The sequence below is a fragment of the Psittacula echo genome (assembly GCF_963264785.1).
Source record: "Psittacula echo genome assembly, chromosome: 3".
In the NCBI taxonomy this organism is placed as follows: Eukaryota; Metazoa; Chordata; class Aves; order Psittaciformes; family Psittacidae; genus Psittacula; species Psittacula echo.
Window position 1 is genome coordinate 36,568,716 of NC_137736.1, and position 13,898 is coordinate 36,582,613.

General features: G+C 43.1%; 1 protein-coding gene across 1 annotated transcript in view; it reads left to right on the plus strand.

Annotated features, from left to right (window-relative positions):
- Positions 1-1,199: 1,199 nt before the first annotated feature.
- EFHC2 (EF-hand domain containing 2) overlaps positions 1,200-13,898 on the plus strand; it is a gene marked incomplete at both ends in the record, with an annotated part of 60,493 nt that continues 47,794 nt past the window's right edge. The window contains 2 exons of the mRNA XM_080614204.1: positions 1,200-1,241; positions 10,339-10,527. Of these exons, the coding sequence (XP_080470330.1) occupies positions 1,200-1,241; positions 10,339-10,527 (231 nt within the window). The remainder of the gene's footprint in view (positions 1,242-10,338; positions 10,528-13,898) is intronic.

The window sequence follows — 13,898 nt, forward strand, 5'->3', positions numbered from 1 at the left end:
TATTTTGTCCTTTCTTTTTTTCTTTTTTTTTTTTTTTTTTTTTGTAAAAAGCAGTTCTAATTTAAAAAATATATTCCTGAACAGCTTTATGTAAAATGGAGGAACATTACGTGGCGTGGTTGCTGTTCTCTGGAATGGGCTGTGGAGGCAATCTGGAAGGCATCCTCCCTTATTAACAAGGAAAATGTTACTTCCATTAAAGAAAGAAACAGCCCTCCTCCCCCTAAGCCATCCGTGAGAAACTCTCAGTGTATTTTCTGTTTGAAATTTAAATTTGAGTGTAATACCACCCACTATATGAAATGAATGTGATTAAAACGATGGTTCCTTTCATTTTCAATTAAAATACACTTTAAATGTTTACCTTTCCGCACTAAATGCAAATGCAGGTGCATAATCCAGGGCTGGGAAACCAGAAAGTGGAAACCCACTGACCTAGTTTCACCATCCCGGTGGACTAAAATGCAAAAAATAAACCAAACAAAAGATGGAAAAGCATCCCACCCCCCGCATTCCAAGCCCGCCAGGGCCTCACTGTAAAATTTGCTGCATTAAACTCACAAAATGGGAAACAGTAAGAATTAATATGTGCAGAAAATGGAAATGTGGTGGGATTCCACATGTGGTGGGATCCATGACCCCGGTTCCAGAATTATTCTGGGGGGGGGACCCAGTCCAGCCGGTGCAAGATGGGGGAAGGAAAGAGCTGCTCAGAGCTCTGAGCCTGAGGGAAATCTAGAGAGATTTGTGGAGAAGATGGAAATGAATTCCGGAAAATTAAACACACGGATTCGCACTTAATTCTGGTTCGGTCCCAAAAGCCACAGGCACTGACCAGCCTCCCGCTTCTGAGCTCGCACCGCCGCACCCCTGCGGGGCCCGGGCTGCTGAGAACGAAGGCCAGTTCCTGCCTCCCTCCGATACCGCCTGGGCGGCCGGGCGGGCGGTAACACCAGGAGAACCGGCGGCGGGGCCGCAGGGAGCGCGCACGGGTCGTGCCTGCGGTGCGCGGGAGCCTTGAGCCGAAGCCGATCGATCCCTGGAGCGCCTCACTCGGCAAGACTTGAGACTCGCTAACGCTCGGTTTTGCTCGGCCCCGCCGCCCTTCGCCCCGCCCCCGTGACGCCACCCGTCTCCAGGCAACGGCGCCCCCAGCGGTTGGGGGGTTGTCGCGGGGCTCCCGGCGGGCCGGGGTGGCCATGGCGCTGCCGCTCCTGCCCGGGGTTTCCCGCGACCGGAACGTGAGTGATAGCGGAGGGGATGCCCCTTCTCCTTCCCTCTCCAGCTCTGGTGTCGGAGCTGCTGTGGTGGAGCCACTGACGCTGGCGTTGGCGTTGGCGTTGGCGTCGGCGTCGGCGTCGGTTGGCCCGGCCTCCCCGCTCAGACCAGGCCGGGGGCGACGTGGCCGCCACGGGGCGGGCGCTGGCAGCACTCCGCCTGCCTGACAGGGGGGCGAGGGCGGAACAGGGTGCGCTATGGCTGTCGGTGGAGCATGCCAGGGCAGATGAGAGCTGGGGCAAGAGCCGGTGCCACGGTGAGGCCTCCACCCGTCCCCTGCCCTTGCCGGGCAGGTGAAAAGCGAGGTGCCGCTGGGTGTACAAACCGCCTCCAGTTTTACCCTGGGAGTGGGAATACTGTGCGACCAGGCCGGGACTGAGGGGTCTAGCAGCTGCTGTGGGGGGATCTGAGCTCTTGAGTCTCTTAACAAAGCAAAATGGGAAGAGGCAGATACCCTCTAAATAAACCAAAAAGTCTTTGCAGAGCAGGGAGGAAACCCTAGGGATGCTAGTGTGTTTTTTCAGAGTTTCCAGTACTATTAAATACCAGCATGTGGCTATATGAATATATAAGATGGTATTTTTATCGTGAGCTACAGTAGCAAACAAAAGAGAAGGCTGCCATTACTGCTTCAAACTTGTTTGTCAAGGATAGCTAGATACACACTGAATACAATCTGTACTCTGAAATGGTGCAGGAGGTAAAGAAGGATTTGGGCATGGCCAACGTAGCTGGTGCCTCAGGAGGCAGATGAAACAAGGTGGACTTTCTTAATAATGTTACAATGCCTGGATGGTAGTCAGTCTTTTTCACACTATGAACATACCGTGGCTGTTAGAGCCACGCTGCTGCATCCTGACTAGGGTTGCTTTGGTCTGCCCTAAGAGGGACTGTTCAGGGACAATCTGCAACTGGTTTGTGAACACACATGTATTCATGCCAGTGATATAATAAGCATCAGTACCCCTTCAGTATGAGACTTCTCCAAGCTCTTAGCATATTTGAAGCCTGCTTTATGGGCTATGAATCATTTTGCAGTAAGTGTTATCCAGCTGTCAACCCCCACCTTCCCCAAAGACAGGTAGATGCAATTGTAGCTGGAACAGGCAGCATGAAATTGCACAGAAAAACGTGGACTCCCCAGCCTTGCTTGGTGTGCCAGCATTGCACAGGGATATGCGGATATGGGGCCTCTTGCAGGAGGAGCCCAGCTTACAAGTGAGGATCTTTCAGGCAACTTCCTTGCAAATAGCTAGCAGCAGGCTGGGTACCATTGTTTTGGAAGAAAAAAAAAAGGGTGAATACTCAGTCTTTCTTGCTGCATTCAAATTTGTAGTGTAAACGATTGTGTGTATAACACTTGAAGTAGCTGAGTGGGCATATCAGCAACATTGAAATAGGTGTGTACTGTTGGTATCTGCAGGGTGGAGATCAGTGTTAACTGTGACTTTATTGTTCTCCAAATTTAAATTTAACTTAATGAGTATGGATTATTTGCTTTGGAGTGTGATGGAGTGAGCTGTCTGCAGAGCTCCACTGGAGCAGTGGTGAGGTTTTGCGATAGACGTGGTGCCTCCTTTCTCAGAGAAAAGGCACAGTGTTTTGCTTCACATGCTTGGGAAGAGTTACACTGAGAAAGCATTGAACACCCCATGCTGAAGTACATATAGTGTGTATATGTGTTATGATAACCAAAGGTGTGAAAACCAAGCCACAATTGTCACAAGACAGCATTGTGAGACCATGGTTGTACCTTTGTCAGGGCTCCACATCCCTCTTTTTGACAGTCCTTGAGATAATGGAGTTCATACTGATAACATGCCTTTCTAAAAAAGTGTTTCTATCTTCACTAAGTTGTTAGCTATTAGATTTATTTTTATTTTAATATAGTTCCACAAATGAGAGGCTAAGAAGGGCATATTTAAAGGAAAACCAAAAAAAGTGCCACTTCTATAGATAAATTGAAAAGGAAGAAAGTATTTATACCTGTCGTTACCCTAAGCATCACCATCAGTGCCTCTCACTGCACAGAAACTACAGTAGCAAAGTGCCCCATAAAGAAGGACAAGTGGAGGACAGGAGGTTGCTGCTCCTGCCAGGGCTTGGTTTATAATTATGCGTATTAATTCCACTCTTACCATTGTTAAAGCTACTGCTGCAATCCTCTTTTCTCTGCCCCTAATGCTTCCACCTGCCTCGTATATAGGACCACATAGTGGAAGAGGAGCATATCTTTTTTTTTTTTCTACCGTAGTTGTGTTTAATAAGGTGGCTTGGCTGTCTCCAGAAACCCTGAGCTTTAAGGTAGTCAGGGGCACGGAATCTAACTTAAGGCAGCAGGGACTGCATTGGCAAATTGAGAGTAAGGAATCTTTTCACGGTACTTAGGTCTCTGGCCCTTGTATTACCCCTTCGTCATGATTATTATTACTTCTAGCTCGTTGTACCAGGAACGCTGAATTCCTCTTTAGCCAGGAGCAGAAACGCTTCTTCTCCGGCAGTGAGCAAGGGCAGAGAGGCCCGGCAGCTCACAGCTGCCCCTGGTGCTGGCAACTGGGAAAGGCAGCAGCCGCTGGCTGGCTTTTATTGTTTTTCCTTCTCTTTACTGCAGCCGACTGGTGCCCGATTCAGCAACGTGCCCGATTCAGCAACTTCTTGTTTCTCGAGCATCACAGCTTCTGAGACTAGAGGGGAATGAGCACTTTTAAAACAGACAGAGTGGTTCCTACGGTAGCGTAAGGAAATGTTTCCTTTGTGCTAAATTAAGAGCTGGGGTGAAAGGGGCAGTTGATGTTTGGTTTGATCGGCTGAAGAAGAATGATGGTTGTAGTAGAAGGTGTCAGGGGCATGAAATATTTACAAAGAGAGGAAAAGGAACCACCTTATTTTTTTCAAACGTCTTTAAAATCAAAATGACAGTAGTTGGTGTATACATAAGTCCACCCATCAAATAAAATCTCTTCACCTCCTTTAAAATCCTTATTCCCTGAACAGAAGTCCAAAGGTAAGCTGCTCATCAGCAGTGCCTGTCATGTTCACATGTGGGCGATCAGGAGATGTAGGACAGGCTGGGATTCTGAGCACAGATTAGCCCACCTCCTGCTCTTTTCAGGGGCTGGCTAATGGGCAGAAGTTGTGTCTTTCCCTGTTGCCGTGGCTAGGGAGGCCAGAGTCTGTGCTGGGAGTGCTGCCGCTCCTCAGCAAGCCAGCACTCCTCTGTCCTGACTGCTTTAGAGAAGGGTCCTTGTCTGCTCGGCAATGGTAGGATGTGGTACTCACACATTATTTACCATCCTGTTGCATTGAAGAGTTTATTAATTTCTTTATTTTCACAAACAGATAGTAATTTGTGACTTACCCATTTGAAAATTTCACGACCTGTTGCATACCCTTGAAAACGTGAATTCTTCAATTCTTTTCTCTTGTTCCCGACACTGAAGCCAATAAATATTTAAGAGCCACAGGGAGATGCAGGTACTTCTGACTGCAGAGCCCAACTGATACAGAAATTGTGCAATAATGAGATTTTCAGCTTTGTCCATACGTTATATGTGTGTCACCTATTTGTCAGGGCATAAAAGCACAGATCTTGATAACCATGTTTAATCCTGTGTGTGGCAGAAATGTAGCATATAACGGGTTTGCTCTGTTACCATGAGAAAAAGTTTGTGCGTTTGGAGTTTGAACTGTGTTGAGGCTGACACTGGTGACAATGCAACAACATTTTGTTAGCAACATTACTTTGTTAGTATTAGTGGTCTGCTGCCTGTTCTGAAAGGCAGCTGCCCCTTCTGATACCAAATTGATGTTGCCTTACATCAGCAGCTAAGGGAGAGGACCACATACTCACTTGAGTGAGATATACCAAGTGCTTGCTGACCAGTGTATTTTCTTGCCAAAGGTTTGAAATCCCTCTCAAAGAGAGAATTCAATGCAACATTTTTGCATGGCATTTCTCAGAGAATTGGACAATGAGTTTATAGATCTCAGGAGGAAAAGTATATCCTTGAGAATATCAGTTTCTGTCACAAACTTTAGTGGCACAGCAGAAATTCCACATCTTCTTATTACAGGAGCTTGGAATTGCCCTCAGCTGTGCTACTGCTGCTGTCTCTGTTTCCTGGCTTGAGTATTTGCTGCTGCTCTGTGATCACTGGCAACAAAATAAGACAGTTTTTCTTGAAGAAGTGCTTGCCAACCTCCTTATAAGTAAGCCTGCCTGCTGTGCCTTCCGTTCTTCTTTCTCTGGCCTTCCTGAACTAATTCCACTGCCTCCTGCACATCAGCCCCATTCCCCTAGATTTCTGTGTGTTCACAGGTGATGAACCCAAATCTTCCTGTAGCTGCCTGTCAGGGTTGCATTTTGGACCCTTTTCTTTTTATCCATCTGTTGCCTTCTCTGAGGCTGTACCAGCTCAGGCAGTGAGAGGGAGCTAATAGAATCACAGAGTAGTTCGAATTGGAAGAGATCTTTTAAGATCATCTAGTCCACCCTACCTGTAACGAGCAGGGACGTCTTCAACTAGTTCAGGTTTCTCAAAGCCCGTTCAACCTGACCTTGAATGTTTCCAGGATTGGGGCATCCACTGCCACTCTGGTCATCCTGTTCTAGTGTTTCTCTTTGTAAACATTTTCTTCCTTGTATCTAGTATGAAACTACCCTCTTTTAGTTTAAAATCATTACCTCTTGACCTGTTGCTACAGACCCTACTAAAAAGTTTGTCCCCATTTTTCTTATAAGCCCCCTTTAAGTATTGAAAAGCCACATTAAGGTCTCCCCTGAGCCTTCTATTCTGCAGGCTGAACAACTCCAGCTCTCTCAACCTGTCTTCATAGGAGATGTATTCCAGCCCTCTGATCATTTTTGTGGCCCTACTCTGGACCTGCTCCAACAGGTCCATATCTTTCTTGTACTGATTCAGGATCTTAGTGTTGGCGCACCTTGTTCTGGGGTCTGTTCGAGGGGCACCAGAGTTCCTAGGAACAGTGTCTTAAGGCATGCCTCCTTTTTCAGTGCTGCTTAACCTCTGAACATACTGAAACCTCTGCAGCAAGCTGGGGATGATAAAAGAGTTGAAAATCGGTCATGTGAATGTGGCTGGCACAGCAAGCAGCATTTGCATTTATTTCCATTGCTTAACCAAAGCGACCCGGAACAGTGTCAGCAGCCTAGAGTAGTTCAGAAATGCCACAGTTCATCCTGATACAGGATTTGAGCCAGACCTCCACAGTGCAGCTGCTGTTCTCGAGATGGGAATTCAAAGTGGATACAGGGAGGAAAACTGGACTGCTACAAGCGGTTTCTGCCATAACTCCCTGTGGAACTTAGTTAAAACCATATAGCTCCTGAGACAGCGTGTGCACAGGGCTCCCACGTCACTCCAGGTGAGAGATTTCCAGTTATGTTTGGTTCAACTGAAACGTGCAGCTCCCTGATGAGTTTGCTGTGACTCTACCAGGGTTTTAAAGAGCAAGATGGAGAGAGCATGAGGCAGTGTTCCCCAAGGACTGCAGTGGCTGTGTTTGCAAAGCTAATAGCTGCAGAGAATCCTGACCTTTGTATTAGTCACTATTGAATGTATCCTCAATATTTATTTCAGGCTTACCACACAGAAAATGGGCAGCTTTGTTCAGCAGATCTGAACAGGCCAGCCTGTTCAGTTCAGCTGCATTAGCACAGCAGACACAGTAAAGCTCTCACAGATTTCTTTTAGAAGTCATTTAATATTACTGTGGAGGTAATGTGATGTTCTGTCACTATTTTAGGTTGGATGTGGTCTGAGTGCATTAGCTGAAGTTTCCCAAGTGTCATTTTTCTCTTTTGTGATCTTCAGTTATAATTACTTTTTCCTAAACATTTTTTTTAAGAAATAACTGTACAGACTTTCAGAACTAAGAGGTTATTCTGCATATGGATGTAGGTGCTTTTTATGGAGAAGGGGCTTATAAGTAATTCAGTGGTAAGAAGTCTAAAATAGTTTTTCTGTTGAACCTTAAAAAGTTACGAGAATGCCACAGAAGATTCTTCATTGAATTGCAGCTGTTGAGCTGTGTATTTTACATATCAAATTGTGAACGGTGTTGCAGTTTCATCCCTAAATTCTGGAAGATTTCCAGCAGGTCCAAACCTGGATTACTTTGATGGACAGTTTAGCACACTGAAGGTCACCAAAACCCAGAAGCAGATGAACAGCAAATGATTCTAGAAGAAGCTTTGAGGACATGAAAAGCTCAGGAAAACTGCCACTTTCCTTGCTCAGGAAAACTGCCACTCACTGTGCTTTGATAACTACACCTTTCCCCCAACTCATGCTTTGGCAATGGGGGAAAATAATTAAATACTTGCTGTGCCATAAAGTATATCTGTTCTATAGCACTTTCAATATAAATTAGAAGTTTCTGCCTAGAAATATCCCTTTAAAAACTCAGCTTCACTATAGCTATTCCACATTTGAACAGATAAATGCAGAAAGCTCCCTTCTGTTCTGACTTCTCCGTATCAGCTTACCAAGGAACAAAATTATTAAAGGAAGAAATAGAAGAAAGGGCAGCTCGGTAGTGCCCAAAGGAGATGGAGAAAAAACATCCTAAGTGCAGATAAGTTACGAAGTGGGTGCCAGACCCCATCAGTGCCTGTCTGTTCCAGAGCCCCGTACTGGGAGAATGCCTGTGCTCACTTCTTGAGGGAGGGGTGGGATGACCACATGAAGATCCCCTCCTAATGCCTAAATGTCAGTGCTTACACTGTCCACCGAGACACGACATTTTGTATCACAGCTCAAGACAATGTGCTGATATGCCATATTTTATTTTGGGCAGTATTCCTGCAAATGTGCAGCTCTTTAATCTTGTTAAATTCTTGGCTTGAGCAATGCTGTGTGACAGGGGGGCTTGGGAGCTGACTAGTTGTTACAGAAGTGTTTCCTTTTAATGATTTTCTCTTTTATTCTGTAACCCTTGTTCTTGAGTTCTAAACATATGGTTCAGGAGTACTTCCTGTTTTCCTTTCTATTGTTCTTTGAACTGTGATAAACTTGCCATGTGCCCTTTTATTCATCTTTATTCAGAACATTGCTTACCTTTTAAATATCTTCTTTGGGGAGGTGCTTCCAAACTCCTTCCAGTCACTGTCCCCAGTATGCGAACCTTACCTTGTTTTGCAATGACTGTTTCAAAGGGTGCTGGCTGACCCAGCTTTTGTTAACCTAAGCAAGGTAGGGCCATTGATTCTTATGGCATTAAAAAGAATAATATGTAAAAATAGTAAATAATTTTTTCTACTACTATCCTTGCAAAAGTGGAATGAAAAAGCATTTTAAGCAAAAGTAAAGCTAAAGTAGTGATTCACTTGATCATGTCAAGGGCAGCTCTTTGTCCTGTGTCACAGGATTTAGAGAACTGCAAGGCAGGTGAACAGTTCAGGCTGTAACCTTCAGTGTGCAGTAGTTTGTATATATGAGCATTGGATGTTATGAGCCATGAGATTTGTTATCTGCCTTTCAGATTCCTTACTCTCATATTGGCAGAATGAAATAGTTATTTGGTTACTTTTAGGTTTTACTGCTTCACTGCTTATACTTGTTCCCGGAAAAGCTGTGCTGAGCATGTGTCATTTTGGAGCATTTGCACATTGCCATAATGAAAAATCATTATTTGTACCATTTTTTTATATATGATAGTAACTTAGAGTTGCCTACACCTTTCTGGGGAGTAGTGGTTTAAATATATCCATGTAATAATTAGTAATGCCCAGTCTTCTAAATACAGAAGGGGAAGCAATTTTGGCACTTTGCTACATTACCAACATAACCTGCTCCAGTGCTGCTATGAAAAATTTTATTGTCCAGCCTTTTCCTCCACACAGAGCCTGTTCTGTGCTCTGCCATAACATTAGTTCCTCCCCCTTAGGTTTATCTTTCCTCATATTCACCCAGTCCCAGGCTGAGGAAGGGCACAGCTGTGGTAGTCTCCATCTTCCCTGACTCGTCGTGCTGGGGTGCAGTTACCCAGTGGCCTTCTTCTGCCTTCCAAGACCAAGTGTTTCAAGGATTTGAGAGGGTGAAGAAGGGAGGAATAGTAGAGGGAGAGGAGCTAATGAGTCAGGATTGCTTCTCATGGCAGGAAGAGTTAGTTTAGCCTTCTGTTGGCTTTTCCTGTTCCCTTCTCCTCTCGTGCGAGGCTGATGTGTGGGGCTGTTAAGGGGTTGCTGCCCAAGCACAACTCACAGTGACTGCCACCATTCGAGAAAACTGGCCAGCAGATCAGGCAGCTCATTAGGAAGGACATGCCTACAGGCAGGACTGATATTCATGTCAGGCCAAAGGCTTTTCTGCATCACTGTAAGACTGGCTCCAGCTCCAGCCAAGAAATGCAAGTAGGCAAGATGGGTTTCTTTGCAGTTGATTGTGAGTATTTTTTTAAGCACTCCATCCTTAATTGCCTAAAAAAATAGCAATAATATAAAGAAATCACTACAGAGATCTTCTTTTGGAGTGAGTTCAGATGGAATGAATGTTCTGTCTTTTGATTTAGATCCAACCTTCCAAAATCCAAGTATATTCACTAGTACAGAGCTATTTATTCTGCACTTGGGGATACAAGTGTAAATAAGGTCTTTGACATAAGTAATGAGAGCAGGCTGTTCTCTGGGTACTCCTGAACTGTTTCCATTTGCCCTCTGGAGATCTGTAGAAAAGGCTTTTCCCCTCTACCTTTTGCAGCAGTTCTCGTGGGTGACTTGCTTCTTCCTATCTCATACCTCAATCCTTGTTGCAGGGGATAGGGGGGAAAAAACACCTGGTATCATCCTGTCTCTGAGCCTGGGTAAATTGCTGGGATATTTTTCAATTTTCATCTATAATGCTGGCAATTTGACCACTGAAATATATAATTTCACTTGCAGCATTCCAGTTGTTACAGGTTTTTAGACTCTGTATTAAAAGTAATTATAGAGAAACTCTTATGTGATTAATCCTCCTTGCCTAGATAGTTAAATCTCATGGATTTGAAAACAAACATACAGATTTTTTTTGTTCTCTTTTTCTTCCAAATTTATTGCAGATAGGGAAAGAAAAGTTCCACAAGTCACAGCACTGGGGTTTCTGCAATAATGTTGCTATGCTGGTTGATGAAAATAAACCTGGAGTTGGAGGTGAACCACTACCTGGTCAGAAGCTGACACCTAAATACAGTGTGTTTCCTGAAGGGATGGGAAGTGATGCTCCTGCTTGGGTAGCATTTGACAAGCAGGTACATACAAATCTGTTTCTGTATGTTTTTTATGAATAGCTACAATATGACAAAGATGGTATAAAGGTGAAATTCAGTTAGATATTTCAGAAGGTTATTTTGTGCATGCAAAGAAAGTTCCTACATAGACAAAAAGAGTGGTAGCACCTATTTTTCCATCATACTGGTATATTTGACAATTAATATAAATATGTATTATGCTGTACAGCAACATAGAAAAATATTTCTGTATATACAGGATATAATGAAAATAAGGGAGTGATTGGTGTATTTAATTTTAGAGAAGATCATGACATTGAAGCAATTATTTGAAAGCCTGCTAAGAATATAAGGTAAGTCCCAGTTCAGGAAAAAATGGGCCTCCATGGAGTGCTGTTGACTCGGAATTCCCATATGCTATCATATTTACTTGATCAAAGTCCTGCTGCCTTTGGTGTGATCTGTTCACTTGCAGGAAGGTTGGTTATGTCCATTATAGACACGGGAATTTAAAATTAATATTTGTATTTTGCATGACTGTAGTGACACCTTTAAAGATGGAGAGTTAGGAAATAACTGTAATCTATTATGGTACAAATTTTGTAGCACACTGTCATTACTCTCCATGTTTAAATTTAATTAAATTCTAGTTAGTGATGTTTTATTTCTAAAGCAAAAAGCCTACAATCAGAGAAGGAAAATGATCCAGAAAAAGAAATCATTCAGCAGATCGCTGAAATGTTGCATGACTAAATGATTATGGTATTTAAATATTGGGAAGAATGGCTAATCTTATAATTTTTACTTTGAAGAAAAGCCATGCAGGTAATTGCAGTACAATTACACATTCATTTATTTGGCAGACCAGAACTACTACAAGAAAATGTAAAGCTTGAACAGATACACGTGACTTCAGTTAGCATTGCCTCTGAAATCCGTACTATTTCTCACATAGTTTTCAGCAACGTGCTCAAGTACAAATTGGTCTAATGTTCCAAAGTGTTAAGGCTTTAGCCAGTCCTGCATGAGCTTTATCTACACCCTTCTTTCAATGGGCAGTGTGCACTCACTTCTTGGGGCTATATTTAAATTAACATGACTTGGACCCAGCTTTATGAAATAAAGAGCTTAGGTAGGAGGCAGCGGGGACCTGCAACTGGGCGTCAGGCACTGAACTTGGCTGTTGAAATGAGCTAGCGGGCCTTTTGATGTTCCTTCTCTAGTCAGTGTATTCCTCCACAGGGCAATACAGGACAGGAGTTTGCAGGTATGAAATTGGCCTCTGAAAGGCTCATGTGTTGGTATCAATTGCAGACTGTTAAAGGGCACTACCCAATTAATTTGGCTTCCCCAGTTATGAGCCTAGAATGCAGCTGTGTCCTCCAGTGCTGCAGTTTGTTACTCAGCAGAATGGACTGCATGAGAAATGGTCTGAGTAGTCTGAGTTGGTGTTTATCTTTTTAAATGTAGTCTGCTTTCTTACCATTTTAATTTGGTTTCCAACTTTCAGTAGTACCATAGTACTTGGAGGAAGGACAGGCATAAAACTTTATTATTAAGTAGTTTGAGAAATAGTTTTTGCAATTTCATATGCTTAATAGGAAGCAAGTGTAAATTTAATGTCTTCCACAATTAAGTACACACACAAGGCCTCCTAGGCTTGAAATTAAGTTTATAATTTGATTATCACAGGTGCTAAGGAAACCTTGTGCCAACTTCACAAAATGGCACAGAGTTTATTCAATATTTGTTACTTTTGGACTTCATAAGTAACATTTATTTTTTTTTAAATAGTAGGATGGGAACTTTGTACAGAGCAATGTACTACAGATGAGACATGAGCTAGGAAGTGTTACATTTCAAGTATTTTTAAAAATTAAATTTGCTTTTAAATGAAAAGCAAGCCGCCTTCTTTCCTGTTCCTTCCACTCTTCACCCTTCCTGGATCATCTGTTTTCATCTGCAAAACTGCAGTTTGTGTTGGCTCTGTTGTATGTTTTATCCGACAGTGTTTTTGTGCTTGTTACTTGGAACAGTGAAATCCACAGTTAAAAGTTACATGTAGCCAGAACAATTTTTTATTTATTTTCAACTATTTCATCTGTATGCTCTTCAGAAACTTGCATTTTGTACTACTTAAACAACCATAACCCATAGTGTGTAGATCCTTTTGTGAAGATTTAATGCCATCAGGTTGAACAGGTAACAGTTATGTCATTTTATTACAACTTAATTTCTCTTAATGGTGGCAGGTCACAGTGCAGGAGAGTTGATGCCGAAAATGTGTCTGTCATATTGTTTGATGCATGCTGAATATCTTACCCTTTGTAATAGTTTCTGGAAAGAGAGTGTTCTTCAGCCTGCCTGGGAAAAGGGAGAGTGGCCTTTTGGGAGGCCTGACTAGGGCATGGGGTGGCTGTTTTATGTGCTCCTGAGCAAACCACTAGCTCTCTCTCCCCAGATGTAGAAAAAGAGGCTGTGTTTGTCTGTTAGGGTGTTTTAAAATTTGTGTCATTAGTATTCGTGGAAGTACTTTGAGGTTCTAAAAGGCATGTGCTAAAGGAGTACAGACTCTTAACCGGCCTGTTCTGTCATATAGGGGTGCTGGCCAGCTTCCTAGATTTCAGATATTTTTTTCAAACCAGGGTCTGCCAGATGCTTATTGAAACACAGAGAAAAGCTAAGTTCTTTTTGATGCTTCAGTTTGTCTAATGAATCAGGAATAAGGGTAATTGAATTTATTAAATAGAATAATCATGCAAAATGAAGTATGAATTAGCACAGATTTGACACAAATGCACTGGGGGAAGGGGGCAGGATGAAAACCTGTTTTAGTTAATGTCTTCCTGCACATACTTACCACAGCAAGCTTCCTATTAGATAATGCACTACTAAGTAGGTACTTCTTAGACATTCCCTTAAAATTGGTCTTGATGATTAAAGACCATAAACAATACCAAGAAGTGCAAAATGTGTAGTGGTTTGCTGAGTTTGGGCTGGGATCTCCAGACATAAAGGCCACTGTAGTAAAGCACCTGACACCTCACCTCTGAAGGGATTTTTTTCATTGCATTATTTTATTGCAAGAGATTATAAAGGCCAGTTGGCATACCCTCTGTCTGAGATTTCCCCACTCACTGAAGTGCAGGACCAGGCAAGTTTCAAAATGCCAGTATTGCAGAGCTCTAAATGACTCCTGAAAAAACACCATTTCTCTCTGATAGTCTTCAGTAGCTTTCGTTAGACAGCTTGCAGGATCTGCTTGAAAAGAACTCTCCATGTACCTCAATAGTGAAGCCATTACTGTCATAATGCACTTTATTTTTCAGCAATTCATTGAATAGCAGTCTAAAATTTGCTTCAGGACCTAGGTAGCTCATTGTGTTAGCAAA